The sequence below is a fragment of the Pseudorca crassidens genome, chromosome 9, assembly GCF_039906515.1.
Source record: "Pseudorca crassidens isolate mPseCra1 chromosome 9, mPseCra1.hap1, whole genome shotgun sequence".
NCBI classification, from domain to species: Eukaryota; Metazoa; Chordata; class Mammalia; order Artiodactyla; family Delphinidae; genus Pseudorca; species Pseudorca crassidens.
Window position 1 is genome coordinate 3,345,566 of NC_090304.1, and position 16,061 is coordinate 3,361,626.

At 56.5% G+C, this 16,061-nt stretch overlaps 1 protein-coding gene across 7 annotated transcripts in view; it reads left to right on the forward strand.

Annotated features, from left to right (window-relative positions):
- The window catches only part of SHANK2 (SH3 and multiple ankyrin repeat domains 2), a 548,806-nt gene that overhangs the window by 349,367 nt on the left and 183,378 nt on the right, over window positions 1-16,061 (forward strand). For all 7 annotated transcript variants that reach the window (XM_067747966.1, XM_067747967.1, XM_067747965.1 and 4 more), the window contains one exon: window positions 12,249-12,324. In XM_067747966.1, the coding sequence (XP_067604067.1) occupies window positions 12,249-12,324 (76 nt within the window). The remainder of the gene's footprint in view (window positions 1-12,248; window positions 12,325-16,061) is intronic.

Genomic DNA, 16,061 nt, shown 5'->3' on the forward strand with positions numbered 1-16,061 from the left:
ACCTGGGGTCCTCTCCCCCTGGCCCCAGTCCTCGTCCTCGAGCCCTGCTCTGGGAGGCTGGCCTCTCCCCCCCTTTGGGTCCTCCTGCCTCCTGAGCACTTACCAAGCTCCCGGCTGCACCACGGCCACGGCCCTCGGCCGCGGGCACCCTCGGCTACCGGGCGCACGGGCTTATCTTGCCGAGGCTGAATGGATGAAGCGGGTGCTGGTGGGCCTCGGCTGGTGGGTGCCCGAGCCCCACTGCCTCTAGGCTCTGAGAGGGCTTCACAGCTGCGCCTGCTGTGGGGCCGGAAGACCGCTTCCTGAAGTGACAGCTACACCAGCAGCCTTCGCTCGGTGATGCGACTACTGTTAATTCTCCAGGTGTTTTCTGTCCTCTTACAACACAGCGGTCAACTGGCTGGGATGACTAAGGGAAAAAACCAAGCGTGCTAGGAGTGCCCAGTTCTCTGAAGTGCTTTCCGTGTGTCCTGGGAAGGAAAATCAGGCACATCCCCGCACCTTCCTTTGCCTTTGGTTTCTGGAGTCCGTAGGTTTGGCTCTCACGTGGTGCTGGTGTGTTTTGGGACCCTACAGGGCTGGGAACGGCTGGCACTCCCCGTACCCACACCCCCATGCCCACTCTAAGGGAATTCAAGACACATGGTTATTTTTGAAAACTTACGGCAGCCCCTGCCGCCGGGGCCTTACCCAGCTGTGTGAGCACAGGGCCGGTTCTCCCGATGACACATGGCACACGTGTGCACACACGCTGGGGGGCACAGAGCGATACTCCAGGGAGCTGGGAATAAATAGAACCAGTGACTCAGTTGCATGTTGGTGCTATAGCCCACCGTAGAGCGGCTTCTACTACTGAAGCCAAGATGCTTCCGGGGAGGAGAGTGAGGCCCCAGGGCAGGTGGGGCTGCAGGCCCCTAGGGGAAGGGCCGTCGTTTGTACAGAGCCTGGTTCCATTCTCTGAAGGAGGAATCATTTTGTAGCGGCCACAGGCACGGAGCGAACCATTTATCCACCTTTGCACAGAGGAGAGGACGAGGGTCAGAGGAAACAGCAGTCCCCTGGGTCTCACCATGATTCTGCAGAGTCAGAAATTGAACTGAGCTCCTTTAAACAGGGAAATACACTTCCTGGAGAAGTACTTTTCTTTCACTTGGACAGTTTTTGACCTGAAAGCAAGATTCTGAGTTCTTTAACTAAGATGGGTTTAAACAGTTTTCTGAGCAAGTGTTGCCCCACTGTGCTATCCCTACAGGGATGGTCTCTTTGCGGTTATGGTGGGCAGATAATGGCCGAAGATGTCTGTGTCCTGATCCCTGGAACAGGTGACTATGTCCAGATACATGGCAAAGGGCAAGTAAGGTCACAGATGGAATGAAGGTTGCTAGCCGACTGACTTCAAGATGAAGAGTTGGGGCTTCCCTGGTGGCGCAGTGGTTGAGAGTCCGCCTGCCGATGCAGGGGACACGGGTTCGTGCCCCGGTCCGGGAAGATCCCACATGCCGCGGAGCGGCTGGGCCCGTGAGCCATGGCCGCTGAGCCTGCGCGTCCGGAGCCTGTGCCCTGCAACGGGAGAGGCCACAGCAGTGAGAGGCCCGCGTACGGCAAAAAACAAAAACAAAAACAAAAACAAACAAACAAAAAAAAACAAAAAAAAAGATGAAGAGACGATCTGATCCTGGGTTATCCCTGAAGCCCCCTGTAATCCCAAGGGTCCTTAAAGTGGAAGAGGGAAGCACAGACTTCAGAATCAGAGTGGTGGGGGTTTGAGGACTCGACCCGCCGGTGCTGGCTTGGGAGGTGGAGGGAGGGGCCGCGAGCCAAGGACTGGGGGTGCCTCTAGAAGCCGGAAAAGGCGAGGGAACAGGTTCATCCTGAGAGCCTCCTGCAGCCACGAGCCCCGCCCTCACCTTGATCTTAGCCCAGAGAGACGCCCGCTGGATGCTGACCTACGGAGCTGTAGGGTAATGGACTTCTGTTGTTCTGGGCCAGTAGGTTCGGGGTCATTCGTGACAGCAGCCACGGGGAGCTAATCCTCCGTCCTTAAGGGGTATGGAGTGAAGTCTGGCTATCTCTGAAGAGCAGGGTCCCTGTTTTCCCTCCCCTCCCCCTCGAGCCCAATAGCCAGCGCCCAGAAGGTGCTGGATCAATGATCTGCAGCTGATGTAGTGATTGCACGAGGGACCCAAGCTGCCGTGGTGTGAGCATGAGAAGTGGCTTCAGATCAAAGTCGTGCCCCTCGGCCGGTGTTCCTCAGAGGTGAGGCCCTGATCTCCGTGCCCAGCGGTGGGATGGGCACCTGCCAGCACAGCGCCCTGACCCGCAGGGGTGGAGCTGGGCTGTGCAGGCTGTGAGCTCCATGCCCCCTGCCCTCTGCCCCTGCCCTGCCTAGGCTCCAGCCAGCCCTTCATGTGGTTTGCCCCCTTTTCTGCATCCTGGGGTCTGGCCCCGGACGGGTCTGATGGTGAGCTTGGAGATGCCACCAGCCCCCCATACCCGTGTCCCGCCAGCCTGCCTGTGCCCACTGGGGCTTCTCCCCACGCTCCTGTCTGTGGTTCTCTGCAGAGAGATGGAGCCCATCGGCATCTTTGGTTTTAAAAAAGAAAGAAGAGTTATTTCTGTCTCCATCCCCATCAGTGATTTCTTTCTTCCTTGTGCTCTGGATCCTGCATTTGGCTCTCCAGCCGGGGCGCGGCCCGAACTGTGTCTGATTTAAAACCCGCCGGAGATCACAGGAGCCGGCATGGGAGGGAGGCGTGTGGATGAGAAGCTGGGGGTGGAGTCGGGTGGCCCTGCGCCCTGTGTCCGGGCAGGAAGTGTCACCTCGCAGGCTGGCCCGGCCCGTCCAGCTCGGCCAGGCGCTGCTGTGATGAGGGAGTGGGACCCCGACTGCTCAGGGGTCCACCCTGCCCCTTCTGCCTCTTCAGGGTGAGGGGCCGAGAATAACAACCCGAAGGGAGTGGAGTCCACGGGAGGGGCTGGAGCAGAGGGGAGCTGGTGGTGGGGTTGCGGAGCCCAGGGACCACTTTCCCTTCTCTCTGTGACTCTCTTTGTATCTCCATCTCTGTGTGTGTGTCTTCGTCTCTCTTTCTCTGTCTCTTTCTTTGTCTCTCTGTGTCTCTCTCTGTTTTTGTGTATCCTCTGTCTCTGTGGGTGTCTCTCTGTCTCTCTCTGCCTGTATCTCTGACTCACTGTCTCCCCCTCTGTCTTTTTCTGTCTCTCTGTCTCTGTCTCTGCTTTTGGTGGGTTGGAGGCTCAGCTCCAGAGGAACCCCCAGGCAGGACTCTGAAGGAAGCCGAGGCCCCAGCTCTCTGCATTTCTGTGCTGCACGGCGAGTAACCTCAGCTACGCAGCTCTGGACCCCAGCCCCAAATCGGCTCAGAGGTCTGAGGGTCAGCAGTGCGGGTGGGCGCACCTGGATTCTGTGCTCAGGGTCTTATGGGCCCAGAGTCAGGGTGTCACCTGGCTGGGCTTTAGCTGGAGGCCCTGAAGGAGGACCCCGTCCCCCCAGCACGCTGAGCTGTCGGGGATGAACCAGGCAGTGCGACGCAGAAGTGTTTTATCATCGTTACACGCAGTCTCCCGTCTGTGGCCGATTCAGGGTCTTTATCACAGAGAGGGGAGATGTCTGGACCCCCTGCGTCCCTAGTGCCCTCCGTCTGGTCGTGTGAACCCAAGGATGTTGGCCTGTGGCCAGGTCGGCGGCCCTCACTGAGGGCACGCTGCCTCCGGGGGTGTTTGGAACTGTGCAGGCCAGGTGTTGTCCCAGTCAGTACCAGCACATAGGACCTGGACACGGCAGCACCGCCGTGGTGGACGGGCCCCTAGCCAGGCCCCGGGGTGAGGTCCAGAGGTGCCGTCACCATCCGCTTGGGTAACGAGACCTACCCGGAGCGACAGAGTAGCCGGAAGACCAGGGCTCTTGCGGTTCAAGAAACCTAAAACCCACGTGAGCTGCGTCAAAGGAAGAAAGGTCCTCCACCACGGGGTGCAGCGGCCTTTCCTGGACCCCGAGAGTGGAACGTGGGGTCCAGCCTCCCCCGGTCCTGGAAGTAGGATGCGGGGGGAGCTTGTCAGGAGCCAGGCCAGCTCAGCCATCTCTCTAGGGCCACACATGCGTCATCACCGCCCCGAGCCCCTTGCCTCAGTCTCCCTCCTTCGCTTCTCCCCCACCCCACAAAGTGTTCCCACAGTGACAGCCTCTCTGCATGAATGGAGGTGTCCTCTGTTCACACGGGGAGCAGAGACTGGCCACTTCTATTCCAGGTCCCCAGGAGGGGGTCTGATGGGCCGGGCCGCTCTGGGCAGCTCTGACCAGGGCGTGAGGTTCTGTGTACAGATATGGTTGGGGTCCTGCTCTGTCCCAGGGGCAGAAGGATACATTCAGAGAGGGAAGACCAAGACGTCTTCCTGGAGGACAACTGTGGCCGACAGCCCACCTGGGAAGGGACTTAGACGCGTGACGGTGTTAGAACTTCACCACAAGGCCAAGGTCAATACTGCTGCTAGCCCCATGTACAGATGAGAAAACTGAGATTCGGGGAGCTTGTTTCCTGCCCAGGCCCCGCAGCTAGTGAGGACTTAAGCTCACGTTTTCTTGTCTAGATGCAGGCTTCCTTCCTGCCTTCCTGTCTGTGGCATCTCACGAGCGAGGGAACCGTCCCACGTGGGACCTGGGTGGGGATCGGGGCCGGCGTGCCCACGCAGCCTTGGCCCTGCTCTGGTGTTCTGGCCTCTCCCCACGCCCGTCTCTTGACCCGGCAGCCCACCTCCTCCCCACGCCGTCCTTTGAATTCTTTTTTGGCCTTTCAGAGTCTTAATAGATTTCTTGGAGAAGATTCCTCTTCATCAACAGTCACACTCGAGGCTCGGAGGCCATCAGTGTCTCCCCGGATGCCCCATCCTGGCTTCCTTGCGAGCTAGACGGGATCCTCTTCCCAGCCGCTCTGCGTAAAGGGCTATTTTAAATGCTGACAGTCTGAAGCTTGTCATGCGATCTGTCACTCCCTTTCACGAGTCACAAGAGGTATATGGAATGGAATTTCCAGGGTGTTTTTCTTCCCCCGTTCAATGTAGATTTTTCTAGGCCATATTCCAAGACAAACTTTCAGGGCACATCAGCCTAATCACTGCGTGGTCCTCTCCTGGGAAATGGGGTTACGTCCCTAGTGGCATTGGTGGCGGAGGGGCTGTGTCATGTTGAGAAGGCAGAGCGTACAGACATCTGGTTTGATGGTTGAGTAACTGAGAGCTCAGAGCGGCAGAGTGAGGTCCCACGCCATCGCCACCAAGGCCAGGACTGGAAATGCAGTCTCCCCGTCTGTAGAAGGGCTACCCCCACCCCCTTGGCAGTCGAGACTGAGCTCAGTGTCTGGGCCGCATCCCCAGTTCTTCACAGTCAGACCCAAGGGGGCGACAGTGCCCACGCTGGCTAAGAACAAAGGGTCCAAGAGCGTGTGGGTTTTATCCCGTTGTTCAGTTACTCCACAGCTGTTGATCACCTACTGTGTGCCAGGCTGTGTTGTAGGAGCTGGGGACCCAGCAGTGCAGTGAACTTTGAGCTGGGGGAGGAATGTCCCAGAGAGAGTCTAGCAAGTGCAAAGGCCCTGAGGTGCAAACGAGTTTGTCATGTTCAAGCAACAAAAAGGAGACTGATAGGGTGGGAGTGGCGTGACTGCGGTGGGGGCGGGGAGCAATGGGAGAGGAGGGTTCAAAGGCAGGGCTGCGTAGCCTCGGACCTGTGTCATCGGAGGGCTCGAGGAGGGGACTCGAATTCCACTTGGAGACTGTCGGAAAACGTTAAGCAGAAGAGTGGCATCACCTGATTACATTTTTTGCAGCTCATTCTGTATAGAGGCTCAGGAGACGATTCAGATCATTCAGCAGTGGTGACTGCTGGCCTCCAAGCTGAGTGGTGGCCTCCAAGCCTCCAAGTGAGCACCTGCCGTACGAAGCACTGAGCCTGGAACCTGGCCCAGGAGGTGGGCCTGTCTGTGAACTACTAGGTTCTTGCCTTTGAGAAGTTTCTACGTGGCTTAGGAAACAAACGAGTGAATAGTCCCCTCTTGGTTGGCTGGTTTTTCTGTCTCCTTTGTCGTACCCAGAGGCCTCCTCTGAGACATATAGAGGCCTGTGCTCTGTGCCGTGCTCTCTCCACGTCCGATGGGATGCGTTCCTGTCGTCCGTTGTGTGGTTTTCCATTTTCTCCTAGAAGGTGTGAGATCCTCACAGACAAGGGGCCAGACTCAGCCTCTGCCTTGATGTTGTCTGGGCTTCCTTTCTACTTTTGGTTGCCAGAAAGCCAGCTCTGCCACGCTTGAGCAAAACATGGAATGTCCTGGCTCGCGTGACAGAGAAGGCCACGCGTGGGCTGCATCGGTCAGCTTAGGCCGGGGGAGGCTGCAGTAACAAACAGGCCCCTGATCTCAGTGGCCTAAAACCACCAAGGTTTAATTCCCACTCACACCACCTGCTTGTCATGTGTCCCAGGGGGCACACCCAGGGACCCTGACTGATAGAATAACCACTGTCTCAAACGTTTTGGTTGCCATGCCCGTGGACAAAGAAACAGTAGGGGGGCGAGGGGAGGCGGGGCGGGGGGGAATCTTGGATTGGGAATTAAATGTTCCGTCCACCCAGGAAGTGAAGTAAATGAGTTCTTCCGAAAACGCAGTGGCCGAGATGAATCGCAGGCATCCATCCAACCACATGCCCAGAGGGAGGAAAGGCAGAAATATTGAATGAGTCGCCCTCGTGACCCCCACAAGCCAAGACCCAGGGATTCTCAGCATTGGGCCGCTTGTGTCCCTCCCGCTGTGTGCGGGCTGCATTCATGGGCTAGTTTTCCCATGATGTGGTGTGATGGCCACTGGTTGCCCGCACCCCACGTCCTCCCACCTCATGGCCCATGAGAAAGCCGAGTTCTCCTTCCTCAGCATCCAGACCTCAGCACGTCTCAGAAAAAGGCCAGCCGGTCCTCCGTGGGCCATGGGCAGGTTGCTGGTGAAGATGCCTCCTCCCAGGGCCCCCAGTGGATGCTGACCCAGGAGGCTGTGCTGTGCAGTATCCCTGCCACCTGCTGGCTCGGTGACCGCAGGCAACTCACTCAACCTCTCTGAGCCTCACCTTCCTCAGCTGTAAACCAGGGATAGTAACAGTATTGAGCTCTTGCCCACAAAGTACATAGAATACGCGGGGCCCCGCATGGATGTTTTGAAACACGATAGCTGTTGGCTGCTGTCAGCCAGGCTGGGGAGGCACAGAGTTGGGGGTCTGCTCACTTTAATTTGCAGTGAGCATGCCTGCCCCTCCCCCGAGCTCCTCCCCTGTTGCCGTGCCCCGCCCCCGTGCCAGCACCTCCCCAACTCCCTTCCTGGACCTCCCAGGTCACACCCCCGCAGCGGCTGCCCCCCCACCAATCCCCCTCCCTCTCAGCCTCCTAGGTGGGGGCCGCCCCGGCATCAGCAGGGCCAGGGCCTTGGGCCCCGCCGCGTGGACCTTCTCGTGCCGGTGCAGGTTGGAGCGCCGGCTGAAGCTGTTGCCGCACAGGGGGCAGCAGCAGGGCCGGACGCGGCGGTGGGTGCGCTGGTGGGCGGCGAGGTGCGAGCTGTGGCTGAAGCCCTTGCTGCACTCGGGGCACGGGTAGGGCTTGACCCTGGTGTGGGTGCGCTGGTGCGCTGTGTGACCTCGAGGGCCACCTTGGAAGGTGGAAGGTCCCAATCCTCCGTGCACAGCGATAACCAGGTAATATAGCGCTTTCCATTTGCCAAGCACCGTTCCAGCATTTTCCCTGTATTAATTCATTTACTCCTCCATCACTTCCCTGTGAGTAGGAACTATTATTATCCCCACTTTACAAATGAAGAGCCTGGTGACTTGCAGCCAGTAAACGGCAGAGCTGGGCTCTGAATTCAAGCCAGTCTAGCCTGCAAGCCCACATCCCTCATCATGGCACTCTGCTACTTCTGCAAAACAGCTACAAGAAATCCACTTAGCCCTGGCTGCTGTGGGAAGACCAAATAAGGTGAAGGACTTTCATTTACTAAAAAAAGCGATAATTTAGCAAAGCTGCGGTGATGGTTAGGATGATGACGACGGTGATGATGACAGAGATGATGGTGATGTGATGAGGATGATGCTGTTATGATGGTAGCAATGGTGATGATGACAGAGATGACAGTGATGTGATGAGGATGATGCTGTGATGATGGTAGCAATGGTGATGATGACAGAGATGACGGTGATGTGATGAGGGTGATGCTGTGATGATGGTAGCAATGGTGATGATGATGGTGGTGGTGATGCTGTCCCTCAGGACCCCTTTCCTGTCCCTCGGGGCCATATCTCAGAGCAGAAGTCTGACTGTGTCCAGAAGCCAGAGGACAGGGAAGGCCTGTGCAGTGAGAGAGTTTTCCACAAAGCATTTAGAGATAATATGATTCCAAAAGTTCCCCTTTCTCTTATAGAACAATTATGGTAGTGGAAGGGAATCCATTGTTTTTAAGGCCAGATTAATAACTTGTTAAATCCCATGTTTGTCTCCACCCTTCCCTCTTTTGTTTAACATTTTCTTGGTCCATGAAATCCCAAAGTCTGGGAACCACTGGCTAACTGACCTAGAAAGGGTCCCTTTCTGAAACATTTGTTTCCTCTGGCAAAGATGTGGACAGGTACACACAACACACACACACACCCCACACACACACACCCCCCCCCCCCCCCCACACACACACACACCCCACACACACCCCACACACACACACCCCCCCCCCCCACACACACACACACACACACACACGTTGACTACGCTCTCTGCTCCTTCCATCTGGAACCTCTGACCTCAGCCAGGGCCTGCACCAGCCAGCTCTCAGGGCCCAGATTCCCTGGGCAACAAGCACAGCACTGCCACGTGGGGCATAAACAGGCAATTAAGAGTAATAATAACAATTAACAGCCCATCCCCACGGTGATTCAGTGGCTTCACGAGCTACTCTGCTTAACCCTACAAACAGGTTCCAATCCCACTTAACCCTCCCGGGCCCAGCCCTTATGTAGGCTCCACGCGATGTCACAGGGCTGGCCTGGCCAGAGGCACTGCCTGGCCCACGTGCTCCCCCGCGCACAGTGATCTGACTGCTGGGGCCCTCAGCCCAGCCCTGGAAAGTCAGCATCTGTTAGCTTTATCCTCACCCCACCCCCAGGATCCTGAGCCCCAGAGAACAGAGCTGAGGCCCCACCCCATCCGAGCAGCCTTCTAATCCCTGCATTTGGGGCACAGGGCCTGACCTTCAGGTGGACTTGATAAATGGTAACTAGATTTGAACATGTACGCAATGCAAGATGCCAGGGAGGAGGGGAAGAGGGACGCTGAACACCTGGGTACGTTGGGTCTGACTGCCAGACACGGGGGATGTGCGTGCAGCTCGGCTGGACCAATGCCCTCGGGCCACTCTGCCAGGGCGCAGTGTGTTTCTGTTTGCTGATTTGCAACGGACTGTTGAGATTTGCTCCGCAAGCTCTGACATTGGGTGTGTGCCAGGTGTGAAACACCAGAGGTGATAGAGAGAGAAATAAGGCCAAATCCCCACCCTCGAGCCCCGCAGAGAGCGCGGAGACTCGGGTCCTCTCCGGGGGTCCCTTGGTGCGACCTGCTGGTTCTGAACCTGGGCCCTGGAGCCCACCTGCCCGCGGGGGGCCCACCCTGCCCCCACTGTTTAGCAGGATGCGCCTTTGCATCGGCAGTGCTCGCCAGCACCATCTGTAAAATGGGTCCAACCGTCGTACTTCCCTCGCCGGGCTGCTGTGACCAGCAAGTGGGAGTGGATCGGCCCAGATGGCCACGAATTGTGGCCCAGGGGAAGGACTCAAGAAATGTTAGTGAGGACGAAGATGTTATTGCCCCAGGTTCTTGGACTCTTTAATCAATAGAAATTGATGCGGCCAGACGAGAAATTCAGACAGAGCTTTACTGGGACTCGTGCTGCAGCATAGGAAGAGAGAACAAGAAACCCCAAGCGGGGGCGGGGGGGCGGGGCGAGCTGGCTTCTTAAATGGCGTGAGGGCGGGGCAGATCGGTGGGCGGAGCTGGAGGAGGGGCTTAGGTGGTCTGCCCACCCCCTTGGGGTGCCATGTGCAGGGATCATGCGTTGTACCCTGCTTTCCCTCCCTGTACCTCAGAAGTGGCAGTTGGGCTTTTGGGTCTTTTTGCATCTTGTTGTTCGTAATTTGCCCCAACTGTGCATGTGAGTGTTTATTTTTATTTATTTTATTTTTTTAAACAGCCACCCCTCCCCTGGCCACAGTGACATTTTTTTAATTTAAATTTTATTTTTTTGGCTACGCAGCATGTGGGATCTTAGTTCCCCGATCAGGGATCGAACCCGCGCCCCTTGCATTGGGAGCGCGGATTTATTTTTAGTCCCTTAGAGGTTCTTTGTATCTGTTGCTTGAGGAGACGTTTGTCCAGGGGCAAACACTCCGGTGAGGGGGTCCCGGGTCCCAGCCTGTCTCAAAGACAATGATGACACAGCAGAGACACGCCAAGCAGAGGCGAGTGCCTCACTCCACAACGAGGACACCAAGGTCCTGCAGAGGGATTGGAAGGGTGGCGTGAAATGGAGCAAAAGCAGAGGGGCCACGCTTGGCTGGACTTGGCAGGACCTGCAGAGTGACACACGCACCCACTCCCTGGGGGCCGTGACAGACAAATGAGAGAGTATAGGAGCAGAACTTGGAACAGGGCCTGGTACCCAGTCAGCACGCAATTTGTGTCAGGGACCGAGATGGTGATGAAGATGTTGTCACCGTTCAGGGAATTGTAACTTTCGTATTGTTGGAGCCTCGGGTGGAGTAATGGGAAAGGGGCAGAGAGGCAGGGGGAGCCGAGTCCCTGAGAACCCGGCCGCAGGTCCTTTAAGACATCACTAGCTGCTGTAACAAGCAAATCCCTGGAGTAGCACAAGGCAATACAATTTTGTTGCTTCTTTTAAGAGCTAATGCACAGAGACCCAGGCTTTTGCCAGGACTCCCTGATGATCCCATCATCCTGTCGAGCCTGGGAGTCCTAGCTTTGAGCTGGGAGACACAGCAAGAGAGGTTAGGGAGAGCTCCCTGGCCTCCATAGAAGCCAAGCTTCCAAGGGACGCACGCACGCACGCACGCACAGATGCGTGCGTTCCATTGGTGGGAGCTGGTCACGTGGCCACACCTGGCTGCAAGGGGTGCTGGGAAATGTAGTCCTGGGCTGGACATCTGCTCCTCCCAGCACCCCCAAGGCAACACCACACCATGTAGAAAGGAAGCGTGTGTTTTTGCTGCACAGGCTGCCTCTGGGCATGAGAGGAGCCAAGAGGTATCAGCGCGACCCTTCTCAGAGCCCTTGCACGTGTTCACTTTTCAGCCGAAAACGTGCATTTGGGTTTGAGTAAAATCCCGTTCGCCTTGGAAGGTGGTGTCAAGGAGACTGACAGCAGAGAGGTCACAGGGTTTAAATGAGAGTTTGAGCCATTTTTCCTGAAGCCAATCACATAATTTCTCTGTATTGTTTCCAGGGTTTGGGAAAGAGAGTGCCCAGGAGATTTTATTTGGGGGAAAATACCTAAACAGTAAATCATAAGCTGCTGTATTTCTTGCATTTGTGTTGTTGTGGGTTTTTTTCCCCTCCAGCTCTGAGCTATCGATTAAGTCTAATTACATCATTCATGTAATTTCCCGTGAAATTTAAGTCGAAATTTGCTGAGTAAGGGAAGTAAGCAGGGGACTTAATTAGGAACTTAATCATGGTTTTTTTGTTTGTTTCTAGGAGAAAGCAACTATAATCAGGAAGAATAACAATAAACATTTCCTTTCTCCCAAAGCAGTCATCCGCAGGTTCTCGGAGTCGCTAGACGGCTCGGCAGCATCACCTGAGAGTACCGCTGTCGCGGATTCTGTGTGCTGAGTGGCCGGAACCTGCAGAGCCCTGTCTTCTTTGCAGAGAGCATCCTGCGCCAGCCAGGGACCCTGGGACCTGCCTCCATTTGGGAATGGAGCGCATGACTCTCCAGTAGTCAGCCTTGAGGTTCATCTGCGTCCCCCAGAGTTTGCAAAGTTAGGCCACAGAGCAAGGCCGCGTCTTCCTCCCAGATCTTTCCGCAGGAGAGCGGGTCTCACGCTTCGTAGGTCAGATAAATGAGGGGCCCGGCCGGCCTCGCGTGGTTTCAACATTCGGGGACCGTGACTTTCTAAACGATGTCTCTCTTCCCTCTCTGCAGAAACTCGTGCAGACCGCAGCAAGAAACTCTTCCGGCACTACACGGTCGGCTCTTATGACAGCTTTGATGCTTCCAGGTAAGACGTGATTCTTTCTCTGCCAGGCCCCCTCCGGTCAAAGATGCTCGTGGGCGTCCTGAAAGCGCTGGACCACCTTGCATGGAGCACTTGGAACCCCATGGCTTGCTTCCCGCTATGGGTCCCCGTCACCCACCGCCCAGACGTGGGCTGGGATGATGGAGACCGCCGTCTTCCAGAGGACCCGCCCGAGAGGTGGGCTCTGGGCCGCCTGCAGTTTGGGGTCGGGCTAGAGCGCACTTGTGGGATGGCCAAGGGAGAGAGCTGTCTTTCAAGGAGGAGGAAACCTGGCGTTGTTTGGGGGGAAAGCAGTACAAATGGTAAAGATGACAGTGCTTGGCGGCCACGGGAGCCTTGAGGCAGCACCAACGTATCAGCATCCCCCCCCGGGGGGTGGGGGGCAGAATATGAGGATGCCTCTGGGTTTCCCCTCCTCCAGCCCCCTACTGCCACCATCTGCTTTCTGTCGCTAAGGATTTGCCTGTTCTAGACTTTTCCTAGAAATGGAATCCTACAGTATGTAATCTTCCGTGAATGGCTTCTTTACCTAGAAGAATATTCTCAAGGTTCATCCATGCTGGAGCGTGTATCAGTGCTTCGTCCCTTTTTTTTTTTGGTCCCTTTTTTTCGCTAGTTTTTTTACTGTGGTAAAATATAAATAACGTACAGTGTGCTGTCTTAACCATCCTGAAGTGTACAGCCCAGTGGCGTTAAGTACATTCACATTCTTGTGCGACCATCACACCATCCATTTCCAGAACCCTTTCCATCTTCCCAAACTGAAACTCCATCCCCATGAAACACTCACTCCCCTTCCCCTCCCCCAACCCCTGGCGCCCACCATCCTACTGTCTGTCTTCATGAATGGGACTCCTCTAGGGACCTCGTACGAGTGGAATCATACAGTATGTGTCCTTTTGTGTCTGGCTTCTTTCACTGAGCATCATGTCCTCAAAGTTCATCCCTGTTGGACCAGGTGTCACAGTGTCCTTCCTTTTTGAGGCTGAATAACATTCCTTTGTGTGGATGGACCACATTTTGTGTCTCCGTTCACCCGTGGATGGACGCTTGAGGGGCTCCTACCTTCTGGCTGTTGTAAACATGCGGCTGTGGACATATGTGTACAGATATTTTTTGAACACCTGTTTCCAGTTCTTTGGGGTGTATACTTAGGAGTGGAACTGCTGGTCACCTGGTTTTCGTGTTGACCCGGCCCAGCCACCTTTCTCCTATAAACAAGATGCGCTATAACAGAAATGCCATTCCCAGCAGAGTAGCCGGTCCCCTCTTCCGGGGGGCTTTGCAGACTCTCCAGGTCTTGCTAAGATTGTCCACTTTTTTACCTTGAAAGCCCAGGTTGTGATCGTTGGCCTGGCCACCAGCGCAGCCCCGAGAGAGCGCTCAGAGGCTGATGGCTTCCAGGGAGTTACACCCACCCCTGGCGTCTGCTGATGAGTCTTTATCTGGGTCCGATGAGTCGTTTTTGCCTTAGCTGGAGGCCGTCTGTGAAAGTGGACCCTGGGCCCACGGTCACTGTCAGCATGCTGTCACTCTCTGCTTCCGTTCTAGCAGGGAGGGCGCCTGAGTCTCCGAGAAGCCCAAGAGCTGTTGCCATGGTGACTTGGAGGGCTGTCCAGGCTGGGAGTGGGGCTTTGAGGGAAAGAGGCCCTCTGGGTGCTGGAAGGGTCCAGGCCGTGTCTTGCCCTCAGGCCGTGGCTTTTGCAAAGCCATGTCCCCACGTGATCCGTTGTCAGCAGAGGGCAGCCAGCAGGCCACCCTTGGTGTGTGTGTGTGTGAGGGCGGGTGCGCGCGCACACTCGGTGCTCGAGACGGGCAGGGCTGACTGAGCTGGGAAAAGAGAAGACCACAGGGCCAGGCTGTCTGGGCCACGTGTCCTGTGGCTGCAACAGGCCAGAGCACACCAGGGATGCTCACTGCAGGTCGGCCGACAGAGGACATGTGGAACCGTCATAGCTGCTAAGTGATAGGACAGAGCCGTCTCGGGAGATGATGAGCTCCCCGTCGCTGGAGGAAGTCAAGCAGGGTGGGCATCGTCGTGGCGGAATGTCATAGAAGTTTGGACTAAATGACCTCTGAGATCACAGCCAGGTCTGCATCCGTGTTTTGGCCCCAGATGAAGGCTTGCGTTCTACGTATATACTGACCACCTGCTCAGTGCCAGGGTCCGGGACCACAGAGGAGGGGGACAGCTGGACGCACCTGGTTCGCATGGTAGCTTCTAAGCAGATGGTAGAAGTTCTAACCTTGACCGCAGTTTAGGAGCCAGCCCTCCTTTCCCACAAGAAGGAATCAGGCCGTGGGCCTCACTTGACGAGGTGTTGCCGTGAACGAAATCAGAGTAACGATCGCGCTATTTGTTGACCTCCTGCCACAGGCCAGCCACCTTGCACTGATCCCAGCACCGCCAACCACCCACCCTCCCAGCAACCTTGAAATTGGTGTCCTTCTCCACTTGGCAGGAGGTCTCTGGAGAGGAGACAGGAGGGCCTGAGTGTCTCAGACACAAGTGTCTGAGGCCATCAGAGTACAGAGCCCGTGCCCTCAGCCCCCCTAACCCCCCACCAGGGTGAAGATGTTACTGCCCCAGGCTGGCCAAGGGATCATCCTGGGATTGAGGAAAGCTAGTTCAGGACAGAACCATCACCCTGTGACGGGTGTTGGGAGGATGGACAGTGGTGTTGCCTTGGTTATCGCAGGGCCTCCGAGCTTTTCCGTAAAGGGTGCAGGGGTCAGCCTGTGGGATCCTGCAGCCTCCCGGAACTGGCCTTATCCAGACTGTGAATTTGACAGAGGCCGTGGAGGGCGGGCAGTGAGGGAGCCTGGGGCCCCGACGCACCATTGTCACCCAGGCGGCTGGCGGGGGCGGCTCTGGAGCACGTGCCAGAGTGAGAGGTTGACCTCTGGTCCTCCGGGTGCACGGCAGAAAGCGTCCAAGGGAACTGCGTGCCGCGGTGCGGGCTCAAACCAACCGGCCGCTTGTTAGCCTGCTTCCAAATTCATGTCAGACGTGGCCTAATGAGGCGCAGAGGTCTGGGGGCCGCGCCAGTCCCCGGGCCAATTACCTGCAGTCGGTGGTTGGGTGACCGTCCGGGAGGGCGATTTGTGGCTGAGGCTGCCCCAGTGCCGACGCAGATGTGCTGAAGGAGCATGCCGTGGGAAATGAGGCTCAATGGAGACAGTTTCTGAAGCAGTCAGGAGGGTTCTCCCCTTCCCAGCCCCTCTTATTTCAAAAACTTTACTCAGAGCTTCAGAGCTGAGAGCGGAATGGTGGGAACACACCCGGTCGTGGTTGAACGTGTCTAGTTGCTCCAGCTGATTCCCTCCTCAGATTCCCTGCCATCTACCCAGCCTGCACCTGACAAAAGGGTCTAGAAACGTGGACACGTGGTCAAGGTCAGAAGGCAGAGGACCTGGGGCCATTTCTACAAGGACCTTACACATATTTCAGTGTCATTTTTAGAAACACTTCTCAACACTAGGGGTGGAGTCCCAAGTTCTCACTGCCCTTGAATCAGGTCCCGAGCCTCATAGCTTGGGGCCTCCAGGGGGAGGCAGGTTGGACCTCAGGGTCTCACCCTAGGGTGATGAGACTCCATCCATCCATCCACCCAACCAGGTACCCATCCATCCAACTAGCTGTCTACTCAGCCAACCAGCCAGCTAGCTGTCTTCACAGCCATCTATCCATCCGTCCGTCCGTCCGTCCATCCGTCCAT